Consider the following 19,724-nt stretch of genomic DNA (forward strand, 5'->3'; position numbering starts at 1 on the left):
TTATTTACTCTCAAATGAAGCAGAGTCGCTTGCTTGCTTTCAAACCTTGGCACTGGGAGAGGAGGTTCTGTCAGATAAAGAAGAGCAGGAAATTACCTAAAGCATTTATCTAATGGTTACCTGGGTACTTCTCATTTGTATCGTTCCTGGTCTACTAAGTATTGTTGCTTATGCTGCAGCTGTTTCTGATACTCTTCAGTATGTGCTGTTGCTCTTACCAAACCACAAAGAAAGCAATGCTGATCTGAGACAAGAGTTTTCCTAGACATTTCCATTCTAAATGAATGAAGCTTTGGGGTCATGTATATTGTAGTCTAGGAGTGGGGGCTTTGTCCTGTTAGAAAGAGAGGAATTATTTTTTCTGAAAATCCAGTGCTTAAAGTCTGCCTTTTAGCAACTGGAAATTCAAAGCTTTAGAATCATTACTGTACATTTATAGGATAATTGATTGTGTTTTTATAAACCTTTAGAAATGATAAAAGTGATAATTCTTCCCCATTCAGAGATGTCATCACACAAATGTAATTTGGCTTATTAAGTAATTTCGAAAAATAATGCTACAACATCAAATGCTCTTCATAAAATGTTTAAAATTTTGTCTATAAGAATAAGACAAAGTAGGGTAGATCAGAATCCAAATGTTTGCTGTTATAATTTAAGATTAAGAGTCCTAATTGGGTTATCCTGTTTTTTTTTTTAAGAGTATCACAAGTGCTTCTGGCCCACATGTTCAGTAACGTTTAGTGTTGGATTTAAAAATCAAAATTGTTGAATACAAGTGAAGAACTCCAAGGAATTGTTTTCATTTTCCCCATTATCAATACATTTTTGTTGTCATCTAAAATGCATGTGACACCCTATTTATTTATGGAGTGTCATATGGGATTTCTTTGCTTAAAGGTGACTCCGTAGAAATAATCTGTAGCTCTGCATAGGAAAAGAGATATTAAAAAAGGAAAAATTGGCCACAGTGTCCTCCTGCCTTACTTGCATCGGATGATAGTTTTATTCCTTGAAAACTCTGTTATCAAATGTCTGATAAGTGAAAAATATCTTAATTTGTAACCTTAGGTATCAATCCCTTACTCCTTATAGTAAATAATTAGCAAATTCTTCATGCTTTGACTTTGCTTCTACAGGCTTATTTCCTTTTTTGGCTAGTTACTCTTTTGTATGCACAAGTTTACTAGGAAATCAGTAGTGAAACTACAGTAGTGAAGCTGAAAGCATCAGTTTTGTATTTTACCATTGCATTAAACAGTTGCCACTGAAATTTTCTCATTTGCTGCTTCTTAGCGTTGCAACAGATTTAGAAAGTCAATATAGATATGCTTGGCACATTGGTATAAGCATAAAAATTCTTCACACATGCTTCAAGCAGTGAATGTACTAGATCTTTCGCATATGCATTGTCACCATCAGCCTTGCATTTCAAGTTCATTTATTGGACTTTGAAAATCACCTTTAACAAAGTTTTCAGAACATTACTTCTCTCAGCTAAAATTAGTTCTGCTGTTTTTGCCAATGATTAAATTTAAAGCAGTAATAACTTTAATGCTAATTTCTCTCCCATGATCAAAAGTCAGCAGAGCATTCACTTTTCATTAACTGACATGTCTCCAATGTGAGTTTGGTCTCTCTGGTTAAGCAAACAAACACCTGTAATTGCAATTGAGCGGAGGTTTAATCTAAGGGGTTCAATTGTTGGGATACAATGGCTTATTTTTGGTTTTGGCACTAAAGCTATTTACAAAGGCAGCCGAGCTTGTCTTCTCTTTCAGTTGGTTTGTCATCTTGCAGAAAAGTGAGAGTGTAGATGTATGGGTATGATGATCTTGTGGACTTAAAATGACTCTCCATATGAGTGAGCAGTTACAAATATTATTTAGTAGTCCTTGAGTAACACAGCAATTGCATAATTCCGTGTGCTAGTGATTGAGACGTAGATAAATATAATGAGGAAACAACAAAATTCTGTTAGACCTTTGAAGTAAACTTAAAGCTTCAGAAAAAATGTAAAGAGGGAAGATTTTTTTTATTAGGAAGATGAAGAAGGTACCAGGCTGTGGGGACCATGCCTGTACTTGCTTTGAAAGAAATAGCAGCGAAGGAGCCAGAGTTGGCTGTGATGATGAGTTGATGTGCTTTTTTTTTTTTTTTTTGCACTTATTCAATCAGTTGGATGATTAAAGATTATACAGTTCACAAGATAAAATATATTAAAAAAGTTAAATGTAGGCTTAGAAGGACAACTGCATCAAAATTGAAACCTTTCTATTTTTAAAGGCAGTAAAGTATATATTTAATAAGATAAATGCAGAATGCCGTGTTGAGCTCTTAAAATTGTGCCCAGCTGTGCCTTCTCTGATTTTGATGTGGTAGCACAAATAGCTTCTGATATGATGTATTGTTTATGATGTGAGAATGAGGCCTTATCACAGAGCAGGGTGCTCTGGAGTGACCTCAGGTCTGAGGACTTTGGATTGTGGTGCTATAACATTGAGCCCACTTTAATCTGCATGGCTTTTAATGTGTTGAATATATGAATAATTCACTGAATGCTGGGATACTACCTGGATACTTAACTTCAAGCACAGAGGGTGAGTATTCACTTCAGTTTTCTTTGTGAGGGTCAAGGCACTTCTGCAGAGATGAGTTATGTCAAGGCAAGCACATGCTGAGCTTCCAAAGGAGTAATTTACCACCCAGAGCTCTGCTAATAGAGAACAGTGTTTGTTATCTATGGGAAGCAAGTAATGCTTATGTTTCCCATTTTAATAAACCTTTTATATTTTACAGTAGTACCTAGCATAAATACAGTGCTGAGGTGGAGAAATCAAGTTCTTTATATGAAAATTAACGTATCTGCAAAATTAGGCAAACTGTGCATATGGTTGTGTATATTTCTTCTTTGTTAATTGCTAAAGCATTATCTTTGCTCGTATAACAAAGTTCCAGAGGTATTCAACATTTTGTTAACATAGGTATATGGAAAAGTAAGACTTCACTGACTTTTGATGGTGATTTAGAGAACTACTCAATTTAAGAGACAGTATTTACATAATGTACATTTGAGGAATGTGAAGATTTAGTGGTAAAACTGTTGTGGTAATGCTGCTTTCTACATAACTGACACTGGATCTAGGACTGCACCTCAAAGATGACTGCACACTCTGATGTTATTGCTAAAGAGTACTTTTACTTTCACTGCGTACCACAGGCTGTGTGAGGAAAGGAAGATGCCAGAAATGAGTTTGTTCTGATATAAAAGCAGTCTGTCACATGGGCAAATGTAAAACTACTTGGAAATGTAAAGAAGAAAATGTGGCATCTAATTGCTAAGTTAAGCCAGTGACCAGCACAGAGCTAGAATGTTCTTACCATAAGATAATGCACTGACATCAAGTTCTTGATCTTATCTTGAGTCTCTGAACTCAGGAGGCTCAGAGAAGAAATAAGTGTTGTGATTCAAAGTGGGATACTTTCCCAGGTATGGCTTAACTGCCCTGCCCAGTGTGCCCCAGGGCTCAGTGCCTGACCCCAGCCCCTGTCCCTCCTCAGCCTTGTTTCATCTGCTTTGCTCACAGCTTTCATGGTCAGAAGCTGTTTGTCCATCCAGGAAGGGAACCCCTCTTCTAACTCTCTGGATGCTGAGGACTCTTATTCGAAGATAGAATGCTAATATAAATCACTGGCCATGGAAAATTTTACCTGAGGAGTTTATCCTCGTTTATAGAGAGGATTGTATCTTGCCACACTGTGATACATTATAATATAAATGGGATCACAACCAGCGTGTGCCTTTGTCCATATGTGCAGCCATTTGTCTTAACAGAAATGTATCTAATAACACACAGAAAAAAATCCTGGGGGAGTTCCCTCATAAACTCCTTGCTGTCTGGGGTAATTTTTGATTCTAGATTTAGGAATGTCTGAAAGTTGACCATGCTATTCCCATGCTGGTTTTTGTAGTTTTCCATTTTGTCTTACTTTCTCTGACCTTCATCATCTCAATTAAATCAGGCCTGACTAATGTGAAAGCACATTGTTCTTTTTTGAAATATCTCAGGAAGTCATCCAAATATGTTTAAGCTGTATATTATCTATCTGTTAAGTAGATTACAATGTTTTTCCCATTGGTTCAAGACTTCAGTAAAAAGAAATACAAATTTGACACAAGTATTTGTTTGAGGCACTCTATTAATCTTAAAGGTTCCTTCCAACTCAAACCATTCTATGATCCTATATAATAGCAGGATAGAGAAACTCCCAACTCTCCCCATGTCCTCAGATAACAAAAAATGACATAGAATTGGCTTCTAGAAAATATAATATAATGACTATTTTTTTAAATCTTGATTATCTTAATATTTTGAATTGTTTTTGAACTCGAATGTTTCCTTGCTCATTTGGTGCTGTGGAATTTCTACTTGTAGTCAATGGGGACTTTGCATGATGGCTGAAGTGCTGCATCTGTTTGTGCTTCATGCAGCTTTCCTGAAGGCCTAGCAGATGTGAAAGATAAAGTAAACTAAGCAATGCAAAATGAGGTATTAGTGGATAGAGTCATCTTTTTGTTAGCTGACAGAATTCTTAAACACTCATTATTCTGGGTCATCCAATCTCATGAAAACAAATACTTCTACTTCAGGTTATTTGGTCTTTCACTGACGAGCACTTAATAAAATTAGTTTCATGTACTAGAAAATAACAGGAGAAAGACTCTAGTTACTTGCTTCTGTCAGTAGTTCAACACTTGCATAGCTCTGAAATTAATTGTTTAGTATGCTCATTACTCTTAGAAACAATAAATATGTTCTCATTATGCTCACTTGGTGAACATATGTACCTTGCAATACATTTAATGTTACTTGCTGTGAGGAAGATTACAACTCTTTTTAAGGGAATTGGGTAGATTAATGGAATGGGGTGGGTTAAATTGCTCTCCACATGCATTCCTTAGCATGCCTAACCCAGTGCTGAATTTTAATTGATATATATACATATAGGCTGCTCTGAATGTAATGCCTCCTATTTATTTTAATGAAAACTTCAACAGATACATATAGCTATTTGATAGAGCAAATTCTCAGTGATAAAATACTATTTTTCAATATAGTCACTACCATTAGCTATGCACTTTCACCAGTGATAAACAGGAGCCTGCAAGCCATGGTCGTAAAAATCTGTACCAGCACAGACATGACCAACTGTTTCACAGCTGTTATGAGGATGTTGTATCTGGGAAGATGTTGTCCATACAGTCCATCTTTCAGTGGCCCTAAGAGATGGAAGACAAAAGGTGCCAAGTCTGGACTGTATGGGTGGGTGCAGTAAGACAGTCCAGCCAAGATTAGCAATGTGTTCCACAGTCTTCAAACCGGTATGGGACCTAGCGTTATCATGTTGCTAGAGAAAGGTTGTCTTCTCTCATCTGACTCTGGAGTTTCACCTTTGTCATTGTCACAATATAGTGGTCAGAGTTGATGGTTTGTCCAGGTTTCAGGAAATCCAGAAGAATCTGCCGCATTTCTACCCCAAAAGACAGTGCACAGCACTTTATGCATTGTGGGCCTTGTCTTGCAATTTATTGGACTGCCCCTCTGCTGCCATCTGTCATACAGCAACAGTATGTAATGGAATATTGGTGAGAAGGTTCAACCTCTATTGCCATACCACCAACATCCACCTCTGCCATTGTGGGCCAACATAATAGGAGGCATTACTTTCAGAGCATCCCTCATATAAAGCAGTTTAGCTAAGGATGCTCAGTAGAGCAGCTGGAGTAAAATAGGATATGACCTATGTATTGCAGGGGCTGAACTGAACTTTATGGTAAAATGAACCAAATAATGCTTGAGATCACATTTATGCTCGTAGTTTGTATATGAACAGTTGCATTTTCAGTGACTTTGTTATGGCTGTATGCTCATTGATCTATGGTGAGCCTCAGCAGGTGTTCTGGGGCTGTTAATAAGAAATTTCCCTGTGTGCTGGAGGAAGTGGACAGAAGCTATGAAAATAATTTTGTCTTATCAATAAACCTATACAGTTTTAATACTGTGACCTGTGTCAAACCTGTAGAGATCTTTTCTAATCCTTATTCTACCTTTGATTTACCAGTTGCAAAAATGAGGATCACTTAGGAATAAATACTCCTGATGTAACTCATTGGTGTTAGCTGTAGTTCTTCCAGAGACAGAGAGTAACCTTTGGTGTTCAATTTTTAACCAGGCTTTCTGTTTTAAGTGAGAGCTAAGGTCCAGGTGACTGGGACGTCTTGCTAGGGTTGTTAATTTGAAAAAAATGTGGAATACTTCAAAGCTGAATTTGTAAAGACAAGCTTTAAAAACTCTGTGTATCTTACAAAGACTGCCCTAGATGAGAAGGACTTCTCTAAGACTGCCTTGGAGGTACTGCAGTCCCATTGATGATGTAAACTGTACTTTCTTAACATCATTGTCTGAACTTGGCCCATTAAACAGACTTCAATCTTAGGATGTTGTTTTTGGAAGATGGAAGAGCCTTGTGTATTTCACGCTTTTCATTGATGTGTTAACTTGTCAGGAACAAAGGCTATCTAGCCTCAGTGCAATATAATGCTATAAGAAAATGTATGCCTTAGAAGTAGAAGTGGCATCATTCTATAAAAGACTGCAATCCAATTTGAAAGCAGAGGCAAAAAGAAAAAAAGTTTCCAGGAATTTATCTTAAGACAATACAGAAGAAAGTCTGCCTTTGTGTATGCACCGTGTTTGTTCATGGCAGAACTCAATGTATTCTGTGTAGCTCAGGAGTTCAAGCTAAGGAGAACATTTCCTGTTACTTGTGAAAATGTCTACACAAACTGGGCCTCCCTGTTTTCTCACTCACCATTTTCTATTTTTTACTGTTTTTCCCATCCTTCAGTTAGGAAGTTCAGTAAGAAAGCAGGAAAATATTGCTCAAATCTTTTTTTTTTTCCTAATGCCGTGCTAGAACATCATCCTTGGAAGTCAAATCCCTTTCTATCTTTCCCTAGTTGGCGTCGAAACATTACTAATAAGCATAGTGCTTCCAAAACTTTCTATTTTATTTTTCTGAATATGCTTTTAATTAAAGATCATTTAATTGCAATAGCTTCTTAAGATTTTCAGCTAAAAGGATGACTTTATAAGATGGAAATAAAATGGCTATGACACTTCTTAATGAAATAAATATCTGGTATAGAGAATTATATTAACACTGGATTACTGCAGGACAATGTGAAATCTGTCTTCAATTATCTGGAAATGCTGCACCAGAAATAAGACTCCCAATAACAGAATGTGTTTCTATCCCAAGTGACTGCCTTGAAATCACTTATTTTGGAGTAATACTAAATCAAAGACTTGAAAAATTACTCACTGTAATATAACATGCTGTTTTAAAAGCTTCTACAGCCTTTTCATTAATAGATGATAGTGAAGATTAGATAAGTATTTTTTTTTCATGTAGACTTGTTAATCATAGCCTTTAAAGTAAAAACGGAGCAATAAACATCTAATGAATAGCTTATGGCAAGTTTATTCTTTCTCAGAAGCAGTGTTGGCACAGATCAACATAAACCATTTATTGTTAATTTCTCAAAATTTAAAAACAGCAGCTATGACTTAAACATGCCACGTGTACATTAGATATGAGTAGTTCATAGCACTTTGGGATACTTGCGACGTAAGTTAGTTTATATTATTCACAGCAAATACCTTCCATTCTTGAAGTGAATATATTAGAAAATGTTAGAATATATTAGAAAAAGAAACTATTTGTTAGTATTTTTTAGTATTGTAAAAGACATGAAAGAACAAACTGTCATGGATGATCATTAAATTAATTCCTTACTGTACTGGATTTTGAGCGAATCTGTAGAGGCAGTATTCTAACTCATCTGGGTAAATAATGGAGAATACTTTGGTGGTGCCAGTAACTGTCATTGTGGTACAAGGCTGCTAGTTTAACTCCAGTATGCATAGTGTTCAGCTGTGCCAAGAGGATGTACGCAATGTGAGCCAAATTTATTTCTGTGTATTTACAACCTTGTTTCTTTCTTCATCAACACAGTACCTAAACAGATTTCTGCGAAAATGCACCAGCGTTATGTTCAGATTAGCAGTCATTAATGAAAATGGATTTATGCCTACTTTGTTTTTATTTTAATAAATATAATCACGTACATTAACAGTAAATATATGATTTATAGGTACTTGATTATTCAAATAGCATCTTAAAGTGAGGTCCAGACTTCACAGTGCTCTGAAAAGGGATATAGTATGTATCCACCAGCTCTGTTTGGGAGTTTGAATATTGCCTTTTCAACATCTGGAAAGATCAAATGACAGCTCATCTGGCAAGAGAGAGAATTTATGTAGCAGAATAAGTGTGGGATTGGGACAAGCAAGATAACAGATGCCCAGATAATTATCCTTACCAAAGAGTTCTCCCCTGTTTTGTGATGGCCAGTGTATTTGAAAGATCAGGGCCTCAGGTTTCTTTTCTTTCACATGCAATTTATTTTTGTTTAGCTAGGTGCATATATTAAGTTAGCTGCAACAGTCCCTCCAGGACTTTCTTCTCAGTAATTTTCCACTTATTGGCTGACTTACCTGAATGTATTTGTTAAATTTACTAAATGTCTGACTAGCCATAAGCTGCTGAAAGCCAACCAGGGAACTGAAATGAATAGGAAGAAAATACCCTCACTAATTTTCCTTTCTGACAGTTAAAAAGACTCAAAAGCATTTGCATTACTTTTCCATTCAAGCAGTTAACTTCTGAGTTATTTTTAAACATCAGGGACTTGTAGCTGAAATAGTCACCTAGGTCAGCAATCCCAGATTTTGGCAGTGTATTATTTAAGTAGTGGGAATATAAGCAATTTTTGTATTGTATATGTGATTTAGTATGTTCTTAATAGTGTGCCAATTTTATTTCAGATTTAATTCTGGAACATACTGGACTATGCAGTCCTTTTGGATTTCTGCAACTGTTGCACTTGGAGCCATACTCCTGTTGCAGAATTCCAACAGGAGCAAACATATGGGGATTCTTCCGTCCTTGGCTTGCCCCACCATTTGTTCCACATTTTAAACCAACTGGTGCTGTACCCAGTGGAGTACATCTGTTACGGTTTATTACTAGAAATTTGCAATTCATTTCAGAGCTTGCTAAAATAATTATAATATTCATGGCCAAGAGTACTGCATTAAGCAATTACAAAAGATAGTAGGCAAGATTTTGCTCAAATGCATGCGTGATTCAAGACTTACTGTCCAGTTTGGGTGATTTGGGCACTCACTGGCCTATCAACAGCGAGTCAGATGTGCTCTGACAACTGAGTTTGATCAGCTTGAGAAATTAATGTAGCAGCAGAGATGCTGTAAGTGACATCCCTTATGTGAGTGTCCCTGCTCTGTTTTAATTAAGAATGAAAGAAATTAGCATAAACCACCACTGAATGCAGTTGGTTGCCACATCTTGCCTGAGATATTCAGCTGGGGAACACCCAGAGATGGAGCAGAACCTGTCGTGCTGGGATTGTGGAGCTGCATCTGTTTACATCCTGTAAGCACCTCCTTAGAACACTACCGCTTTGCCTTAAAAAGCAACAACAACAAAATAACCCCAAACCAAAGCAACCCAAACACAGGGAGAAAAAATACGCACCCAAAACCCCTAAAAACCCAAACCACATAAACATAAATTGCTAAATGCAGTGCAGGTTGCTTTTTCATCTTTATCACCCGCACAAGCAGATGTACTCAAGCGAACTTTTAAAATCAGGAAGCATTCTGATATACATAACCTATCACATTTGTCAGTTTCTGTCTCTAGCTCTGTAAGTCAGTCTTGTATGTCTCTGATGCATAGCAACAATGAGTACACCCTATTCACTGCAGCGTAGACGTATAGTGCTAAAGTGGATTTTTTTTTAAAGAAAATCTTACAAAAACCAATTTCAAAAGTTACAACAAAGAGTATGTCTGTTTTGGTTCTCTATCTCAGATCTGATTCTTGATCTGTCACTTGCATACTGTTCACACTTGCCCTTTGAATTATACGAGGTCAGTTTTGCTATAGAAACCTGTCATTTGCTTAAGCTGAAGAAAAGCTTGAGTTCCAAAAGGCTGACTTAATTTTTCAAGTTACTCTTTAATGAAAGACTTTACAAAGTTCAGTCTGCCCATGTTTTCTGACTACAACTGTCACTTAAAAGTACTGCTGTATTCCAGCATTTGTGTTCTTGCAAGTAAAAACACTAAAGAAGGGAATATTTGTAATGAGGGTAACTTATCAGGTCACCATGTGCAAAAGCAAGTTCTTGTGAAGGAAAAGCTGGAGGTCATACTGACGTGATAAAATGTGTAAAAACAGCATGAGTGCTTTAAAATCTTTTTACATGTTTTGCTTTGCTGTACAATTTTTGTTTGGAGCATCATAATGAAGTAGAATCGCACGTTTCCATGTGGCCTAGATTGGAAATGTTGGGAGTGGAAATTGTTATCATACGGGTGGCTGGCTGCTTGATGTAATGCTGCTTTATAGATATTCCAGGAATACCTTTTAAACGTTCAGAAACTAAGCATTGTGGACAATGAAAATCTAAACAGATTCCTATGATGTTATGCTAAAATGCTGTTGTTATGGTTTTACATAGCAGTGTAAATAAATATTTGTTGTGATTTAAGAAGCTTCAAACGCATTTTTGGAAAATTCAAATCTTTTTTTTTGTATTTTCTCTTTTCTTTTACAGAACCTCCTGACTTTAAACCCCCGAACACAGACTCATGCAACTCTTCATTCAACTGTAAAAAAGAAACAAGTCAAGAAGCATTGGAAAAGGAATTCTGACAAAAGTTGTTCTGTAAGTAGACACTTATTATTGCATCTGAAATATGCAACAAATTATTGAGGCTGAAATCTCAGTTGTGTGGGAAATTCAAACTTGAATTTCCTGCGGTGTTCTGTAGCCAAAGTTGTCTTCTAGTTCTGCTCCTGCAGATAAATTGTTACTTTGTGATGAGCAATATCCTTCTTCAGAACTGGTACATGCCATACATCTTTCTTTTTTGGGGAGCTGGTACATCTTTGAAGTGACTTGTTTCCCTCTTGTTCTGGAGTCAGACCAGTCTTGAGCACCTGTGATTATGGCATCCGGCTCACTGCTTCCCTGAGCCCTGCAGAACTGCTTGCTCTGGGTTGCCAGCATTGGCTGCCTCCTTTCCGCTCTGCATGGCTGCTGCCTGCTTGCTCCTCTTGTTTCTGTTTCCCATGAGTAACTCTGGGAAGAGTAGCACTTCTGTTGTTTTTTTTTTCTGAGTTATAGCTATTGGTTCCGTGCAGAAATAGGGGAACAATACACACTTTTTTTTGTATGTGTATATATACATGTGCCATATACATACATGAAGACGTATATATTTTATAAACATATGAAACTGGTATTAAAACATAGTTCTCGATTTTAAAGTTTTTTACTTTGAATTTTTTTTTCAGGAAATAGGTATTGGAATAAATGTATTTTTATTATAAAATGGCTATAGTGTTCAGAATTTCTGCCATTAAATATCACCTTTTTCTTTCTAGGTATTTAAATTCCTAGTCTCAGTGTGATATTTGGCTAATCCAATCAGACATGGTTGTCTCTTTGATCTCTTGGCTGATTAGAAGGTCTGTAGGGCTTTTATGGTCTTCCTACAGATTCTGTTAGATAATCCTCTAAATTCAAAGGAGTAAAGTCCTACTTCCAGAGTACTATTTCTGCATCTCTAAACTGTTTCCCGCATGTGTACAGAATTGTGATGTGTTTTAATAGTGTTACCAAAACACCTTCTGTGACTAATTTGGGTCAACTTGAACCTATTTTTTTTTAAATAAAATTTTCTCAAAATAAAGAAATCCAGTATGACCAACAAATATTTGCAGGGAAAAGCAACCTGGGATATCCTTAGTATTCCAGACATCCTCTATTAATAATGATTCTTAGCTTTGTAAATCAATGACAAGAATCTCTGTGTTACTGTAGCTAACATTCCTATTTTCTTATTTGTTAGTTTAGGTTTTTCCCAGTTGTTACAACAATAACATAAAGCTTGGGTTTGTGAACAGGGATGATTTCTTTAAGATGTGCAGTGCAGTTATTGCCCACAACTGTTTCTGTGTTGTGCAGGTAGTTGCTCAGTAAGCAGCTGCTGGGCAGCTGCAGTTTACATACTGATGTTTTCAGGTGACCTGAAATCAATACTGAGCTTGTGAACTCCTGTGCTTTCAGAAACTTTGATAAGAGGCTTTAGGTATCCATGCAGTAGGGGTAGCAGACACCTCTGCAGTAACCTCATCAGCTGTTCCTATGGAAATTATTCATTACATAGTTGGTTGAAGCTCCAGTTATGGTGCACGTATATATATCTTTCTGATGAATGTGTTCACACATTTTCTAAAGCTCTTAGCCTTTAAGTGTTTGTTACTGTCTCTGAATTTTCCATTTGATCTTTATACGTTCAGTTCATAAAATCTGGATATTTGAAGATTTTTTTGGTAATTGAAAGTGTCTAGCTTTTTACAAGCTCCCTAATCTTCCCACATTCCTACTCCTAGTAATGTGTACCTCATTGTCTTAAAAGTTCTTGAAGCCCTAAGGCCTGAAATTATTGGGCCATGCAAACAGCATGGATCTTGAGTTCATAGCTAGTTTGTATGTCTTGGCTGAATTTTGATTCAAAAGAAATTCTGAATGTCCTCAAATATAGTGTGATGGTATTTCTTAATTGTTTTACAATCTATGTAGAATGCTCTGAAAGCAATGACTCTTATGTCATAGAATCATTAAGGTTGAAAAGACCACTAAGATCGTTTAGTTCAACCGTCAATCCATCACCACCATGGCACTTAATGGGGCATCTACCTGTTTCTGCATAGAGGAATTCAGTGACACACCTCTGCTTCATACACACTTCCATGTCAGACACCATTTTGTCAGGCTACTTCTTTTCTGCCATCTGTCACATGGCAGCAAAATGTAATGCAATAATAGTAGGAAGATTGAGCCACTCCTGCTGTTCCACCAACATCTCCCTCTTGTTGGTGTGGGCCAACATCATAAAATAGGAGGCGCTACTTTCAGAGCAGCCCTCATAAGAAGCAATTTGGTTTGGAATAATGCATTACTGCACGGAGATCTGTGGGGACAGTGGGACTTTTATATCTTCCAGGTCATCAATGATAAGTAGGCAAAAACAAAAAAAATGCTTTCCTGCCCTTCTGAAAGTATGAAAACTATAATGTAGGGAAGGGTATATAGAGCATAGTTCTTGTTATAGTCTAAAAAACCATTGGCAGTAACAATTGCACCTCTTAATGGACAGGTCAGACTCTTAAGAAAGACCATAGGAGGAAGTGTACTACTTTGCATTTCCTTAAAATCAGAATTTGCCTTTTAGCTTTGGATTCTTTTGAAACATGGCTGATGCTGTCTTAGCGGAATTACTGTTAGAGGGAAGGTGGGAGTATGAAAATACAAAACTAATTAAATTAACAGCTCTCAAAACTCTGAACAAAAGCTGCATCTGCTGAGGCATACACACAGTGACTTGGTAATGTCTAATGTACTTCCAGATGGCAGACTTAAATATTTCTTCAGAATAATTATACAAGTGGAATTTTAACTCCTCGTCTGCTCTGAGACACTTTTGCCCATTAAATGAGTTCTGAAGTGGAAACTGAATGTCAGTGTTTTTCATCAGTGCTCTTCAAGGATAGCCCAGTTACACTTTCAATAAGTGCTGTTGCTTATTTAGTGTGTTTAGCAACCAAATTTTGTTGTAAAAGTGATTTATTGCTGTAGATACACAATCATTCAACTTCAGAAATTTTGTCAGCTTTAGATCAGAGTACATGGGTCACCCTTGGTAGCAATGCTGAACCTAAACGTTAGTTCTGAGTTGGCATCTTCTGAGTCATGCTGGAAGGTGGCATAAATTTCAGGAGTGTGTCTGGGGAAAAAAGATCACTTTGTCAGAGGAAATTCAACATAGAAAAGTTCTGAGGTGCCTATACTGACAGTAGATCTTCGGTAAGGATGGTAGATTTAGGTCACATTAGGTCATCAATTTAATAGATAAAACCTGAGCAAAGGAATGAACTGTGGATGTTGTGAGTTTTTGATTCTGGTTATATTTTGATTTCAAGATTTTCCTCAACAATTCAGGATTGTTTTAGATATCAGATTTATGTTTCTATTTATGGTTGCCATCTTGCTGTTCTTCAATTTTGGTAAGCATTTTATGCTTGATGACTGCTCAGCCAGGAGCTAGCAGGGCACTTACTGTGCGCATTTGCATTACAGCTAGCACCATGCTGAAGTCCTTGCTTGTGATTAGGGTTTCTAAGTGTTATGGGCTAAATTCTGCTTGTCTGCATACATGTGCAGATTTGTGGCTTTTGTACAGTTTTATAGAAATGTTATAAGTTGTTGCTGGATAATTCAGTAGGATGTTGTATTGCAGCACTTTTTTTAAAGAAAGACAAATTGTGGTACCTACTTAGTGTAGAAGATGATACAAACCTATCTATGTATTCAGAATTTCTTCAGATTCTGCATTTAAAAAATAATAGTAGAAGTTGTTCCAGATGGAAGAGTTGGAAATATTTCAACTAAAAAGACAAAAAGGAAATGGGGTTTAAATTGGTTTGTAGCTAATTGCCATAGCCTGTAACAGTATTGATTTTCTGGCAGTAGTAGCATTGTTCTTTGTCCTTACATTTGCTAAGCCTGATCAACATTTTGCAACATGAGCTTTTCTTTTTTGAACAAAATAACTTTTAAGCTCAGCCTTTTTTTTTTTTAAGTGACATCATTTTGGGTCAAGACTCTCTTGCTGTTCTGTAGTTCATTCTAGCCATCAAAGAGAACCAAATTCTTTGCCTTGTCTTCTGTGCAATGTTACGATGCAGCTACCAGATTGGTTTGTGCTGAGACCTGCACTTAGCTGTAAGATGTAACAGATTATGTTGCTCTTTAATTTCAGAGGATGTGTTTACTCCCTTAAAACAGTAATAATTAGGGGGTAAAATTTCAAACTTCTTTTAATTTTGGCAGTATTTCGGTGGCTGTCACTGTTGCATATGAAAATCTGTTTAAAAAAAAAAAAACAACAACCTTATTTAAAGTACAAAAAAAAAAGTTTACTTGGACCTTCTGCTATACAGGTGTCTGTACTTGTATAGGAAAACATGGATATAAATGATTCTCACAGCTGTAATCACTTTGTTACCTTAAGTATTACATTACAATTAGATGGAAAAATGTCATGTGATTTTTGTGCCCAATCAGATATCACTGAATAATCAAGTTAGCAGTTCTCATGTAACTGATGGCTGGAAGCAGAAATAGTGCAAATTGCAAACAGATATGAAACCTGGTTCACCAAAGCCTAAAATCAGGAACCTTAATGAATAAATACTTTCTCAATGAATAATTTGGCCATTTCTAGACTTGTATTGATGAAAGAGTATATATTTATAAATAAAAAATAATCTCACATATTGTAAAATGGAGAACTCTCATTAACAGAAATCAACTCAATTATATATATAATCTAAATGTATAGTTTACCTTTGCAAATATTTATTTTTGTCTTCATTGCATATGAATATGTAAGCTTAGCTCTTTTCTGAATGGATATACAATGGCAGATGTCTCTCTAATCGCTGCTCTATTCAAACATTAATTGGTAGAACATATGTAGAAATCTACTAGTCTGAATAGGTATAGGATAGCAGCAGTCTTTTTAATCACATCACTATTCAACCACTAATTGGTGTGATGATTAAGGGACATTAGAGGGAGCACTTTGACATCTGATTCTTTGAACTGATGTCTGCTCAGACTGCACTGTATTCATCGTGGCCAGGCTGATTTCTTAAATAAAATGCTCTGATTCCCAAATGTGGAAAATATCGCATTAGGTTCTATTGAGGTGATTAGGGAATTTGAGAATGATTCTTTTATATAACTAGTGATTGACTGTATATGCACAAACTATTCATATGAATAATACATGGGTTACTTTGAGTATCAGAAAGAGATAAGAAGTAACATCAAGAGATTTTCTCTTTTCTCACAGTGTCAATAATTAAATATTAATACAAATTTTAAAATGTACCAGTTTAATCATTTAGCAGTCAAATTCCTGCTCATGCATTTTTTAGATTTACTAATTACTCTGCATTTCCTCGTATCGATACCATATGCTGGCATTTACAATCATTTCAGTAGAATAAAGTGGTTTACATGTTTATATATGATAACATTTATCCTTGCTCAAAGAAATGCATATTATAATCCTTGAATTTATCATTTTATATATATATTTTAAATCTTAACTTTTTAAAATAAGTATTCTACACTATGTTGTTAAAAGCCAATAATAAATTAGTCTATTTAAAAACAATATCCAGTGAGTGTACAAATAGGTTACTGAAAAAAAACCTACTTTTCTGCCAATTGCTGAAAAGTGTTCTTGGATATCTGGAGGAAAGCAGTGTACTAATCTACAAGTGTAACGTTTGGAGGGGTCAGGGAGATGGAGAAGGAGGAAATATTAAACATCTTAAAAGGTGAGATAAGAATTTAAAACTCAAGAGAAACTGAGGGGTTAGCATTGAAGTTAAATACGTGCCAATCCAAACAAATTACTTCTCTTTATTTAATTCTTCTCATCTATATAGAACATTCTTCTCACTTCTCATTCTTTGCTAATTGAAGTTTTCTTAGTGCCTTAGCTTTCTGAATTTATTCCTTGAGTGCTTGTGCTGTTCAATTGTAGTTAGAAATGTATATACTTAAGTGTGTATCTTGGTTTCCCTGCTTTCATGATTTTGATTTTAAGGCCATAGGGGAGACGTGGTATCATTTCAAAAATCTCTTAAGCACATCTTTTTTCTTAACTGTGCTCAGAAATAATTTTGTGTATTTATGTCTTTTGGGTTTTGCCCTCTATTTTGCTTTTTTTATCAATCAGTATATCTTTCAGCTGATCCAAGATGATCTGTGAAGTTCACTGTTTTCATCCTGTTACCCTCACAACTTTCTATGCTTAATGTTGTTAGAGAGGCAAATTATTGTAAGACAGTTGAACTTCCTATATTCAGTCTGGAAAAAAAGCCCCACACGTTCTAATAATGGTAAGGTGCAGGTACTCTTTGATGTAATAATCGACAAATTTCAGTCATTAAATCAGAAGGGATAAAGTGTTAAGCTGAGTGGACTGTAGTCTTAAATTTAGCAAGGATTAATGTTCTAAATAGACAATCACATAAAATGTTAATCAAGCTTTTAAAGCAGAAGAATAAGCAAATTTTCGAAGTTATTTTGTAAGACTGAGGATATGAATCTATTCAGATCTTTGAACTGAACTAACCTACTTGTTCAAGGGCATGAATTTTGAGAAGATTGTTATTTTTGTGAAATATATAAAAAATTATTTGGAATCAGCATCCCAACTTGTAAGGAAGAGTTTCAAACTAATTTGGGAAGCAGTTTCTGAAAGAATATTAAGAGTATGATAAGTCAAGGGGAGGAAAATGGGATTGATAAGCAAAGCAGGTAGTACAGAGGAAAAAGTGATAACTTTGAAAAGTCAAGTTGATTCACACCTGGCTAAAGAAATTAAAACAAATAGTAAAAGGTTATTCAGCTATATAAAACAAATAGTAAAAGATTCTAAAGCTATGTGATCTAAAAGAACAAGGAAAACCTGTGTGAAGATAGGATTATATGTCCTAGGTATTGTCTGAAATCTTTTTAAGCTGTTGTCCCATTTCCAATAAAATGAGACTAAAACAAGAGATGGCTAATGGGCAAACAAGTTCAGAAATGGAAATTACCCTAAGCAGGCCAGAGGGAAACTTGAGAAGTTTGATCTCTGAAGTCAATAGGACAGAAAAATGACCATAAAAGAATCACAGAAAAATTGACATTTGAAATTTCAGGCTTAAGTGTGAGACTGTTAAATAAATCAAGCTGTGTGCTTTTGCACATATTTAAAGAATAGTCAATACTATCTCTGTTTAAAAAGAATTGATGGGCAGCTGTAGCTCCATTAGTCTCGTATTAGAAGCAAATGCAAGATAAAGCACAATACATTTTGCTCTCTTGGCCCTTAAGGGTAGAATGTGATGCAATGACAAGCTGGTGGATTATTTTTGCCAGTTAAGTATCATCTGCTTGGATTAGTATAGTAATGTGGATTAGGACCTGGTTTAAGGAAATTACACTGTCTACTGCTGAAAAAGCTGCTCTTGGGCTTTTAACAGAGTTTGTGGAAGGATCAGTTTTCAGATAATATTGTTTAATATTTTTATTAATGAGCTTGACATAAATATTAGGAGCATGTTACAAAAAAAGTTGACAGGAATTGTCAATACAGAAGGAAGTAGAACATCCATAGAGTAAAAGAACTCTATAACACTGGAGTTAGAATAATAATAATAATAAAAGGTAAGAATAGATTTCATAGTGCAATTAGGAGACTGTACAGCCAAGCGCTTGAGGATAAGGATGACTAGGAGTTAATAGTTGAAATTAAGAGAGAAGGTGATTTAGAAATACCAGTTGATTATAGGGTGGTTGTTCCATCAACTGGATGAGAACGCCAGAAAGTCAAGTGTGGTGTCAGGGTAATCAGACCTACTGCTTCTGGTGGTGCTGGGCACATAAGATATGTTATTATTTTCAGTCATCCCCATAAACTAAGTCAAAGTTATCAAGGGGCTGTTTATTGAGATGAGATTAGAAGAGTGTGGACAGTGTAGCAGAACAAAATGATATACTGTTGTGCTCAGGGAATTATGGATTTTTTTTTTTATAATGTGAGGGTAACATTAGCATAATAACACAAAGATACTTTTTTGCTGCCAGAAAATAAAGGCTGAGAGTGAATATGTTGCTACTTTTCAGAGCAGAGGAATGCTGTGCTGTGGCCTCTCTGTAGCAGTAGTGGGGAAGAGACATCTAACAGCACATGCAAAAGATGGCATAATGCAACTGAATGTGAAAGCGTGAGAGTAAATCCATTAGCACAGGCTGTCACTTCTGGTCTCTTATATATTTTAGAATTTTGTACCATACATGTCTGACATGGCATGCTCACAGTTATTGCATAGTTTTTCTGTGCTGATTGCTATCTGTCAAAAGAGGATATCTGTAGAATACAGATGAATAAATGGCTTTTAAATCACTTAAGATACCAAAGTGATGAGTGCCATCGAAACAATCACAGGAAAAATATGTTCTGCCTTCAAGTATGGTTTTGAATGGTGTTCAATTAAGGCCCCACACAGCACAAAAAGGCTGCATGTAAAGTACGAAGCTGCAAAGCTGCTGACATGGTGAGCACTGTTCCTAGTCAGGCAGCAGTTCTAGGTAAGATAGCATTTTGTCATGTAATTAACCCAGTGTTTTAAAGTATGTGTGTGAAGGGGCTGAAGCAAATTTTGGAAGAGCAACACTTTAAAGCTATTTTTGAATTTAGGTAATTGACACAGTTTGCATTTTGATGGCCTGTATCACTTAGAGTTTTGCTTCATTCTTCATCCAGCTCTGTGTACCCTTCAGCCTGGAATTCCTGCAGACACTGCTGTGGGAATAAGATTAATAAACAGGAATTTTCTACCTGAATGTTAGGTTGTCCTATGTGAATTGTTTTGCT

General features: G+C 35.9%; 1 protein-coding gene across 3 annotated transcripts in view; it reads left to right on the top strand.

Moving 5' to 3' along the window:
* Positions 1-19,724, top strand: part of DPYD (dihydropyrimidine dehydrogenase) — a 331,601-nt gene that overhangs the window by 21,656 nt on the left and 290,221 nt on the right. For all 3 annotated transcript variants that reach the window (XM_090146313.1, XM_031614751.2, XM_090146314.1), the window contains exon 2: positions 10,769-10,879. Coding sequence is in view for 2 of the 3 variants with exons in the window: in XM_031614751.2 (XP_031470611.2) it covers positions 10,769-10,879 (111 nt within the window). In the remaining variant the exon portion in view is untranslated. The remainder of the gene's footprint in view (positions 1-10,768; positions 10,880-19,724) is intronic.

The sequence above is a fragment of the Phasianus colchicus genome, chromosome 9 (assembly GCF_987193195.1).
Source record: "Phasianus colchicus chromosome 9, bPhaCol1.hap1.1, whole genome shotgun sequence".
In the NCBI taxonomy this organism is placed as follows: domain Eukaryota; kingdom Metazoa; phylum Chordata; class Aves; order Galliformes; family Phasianidae; genus Phasianus; species Phasianus colchicus.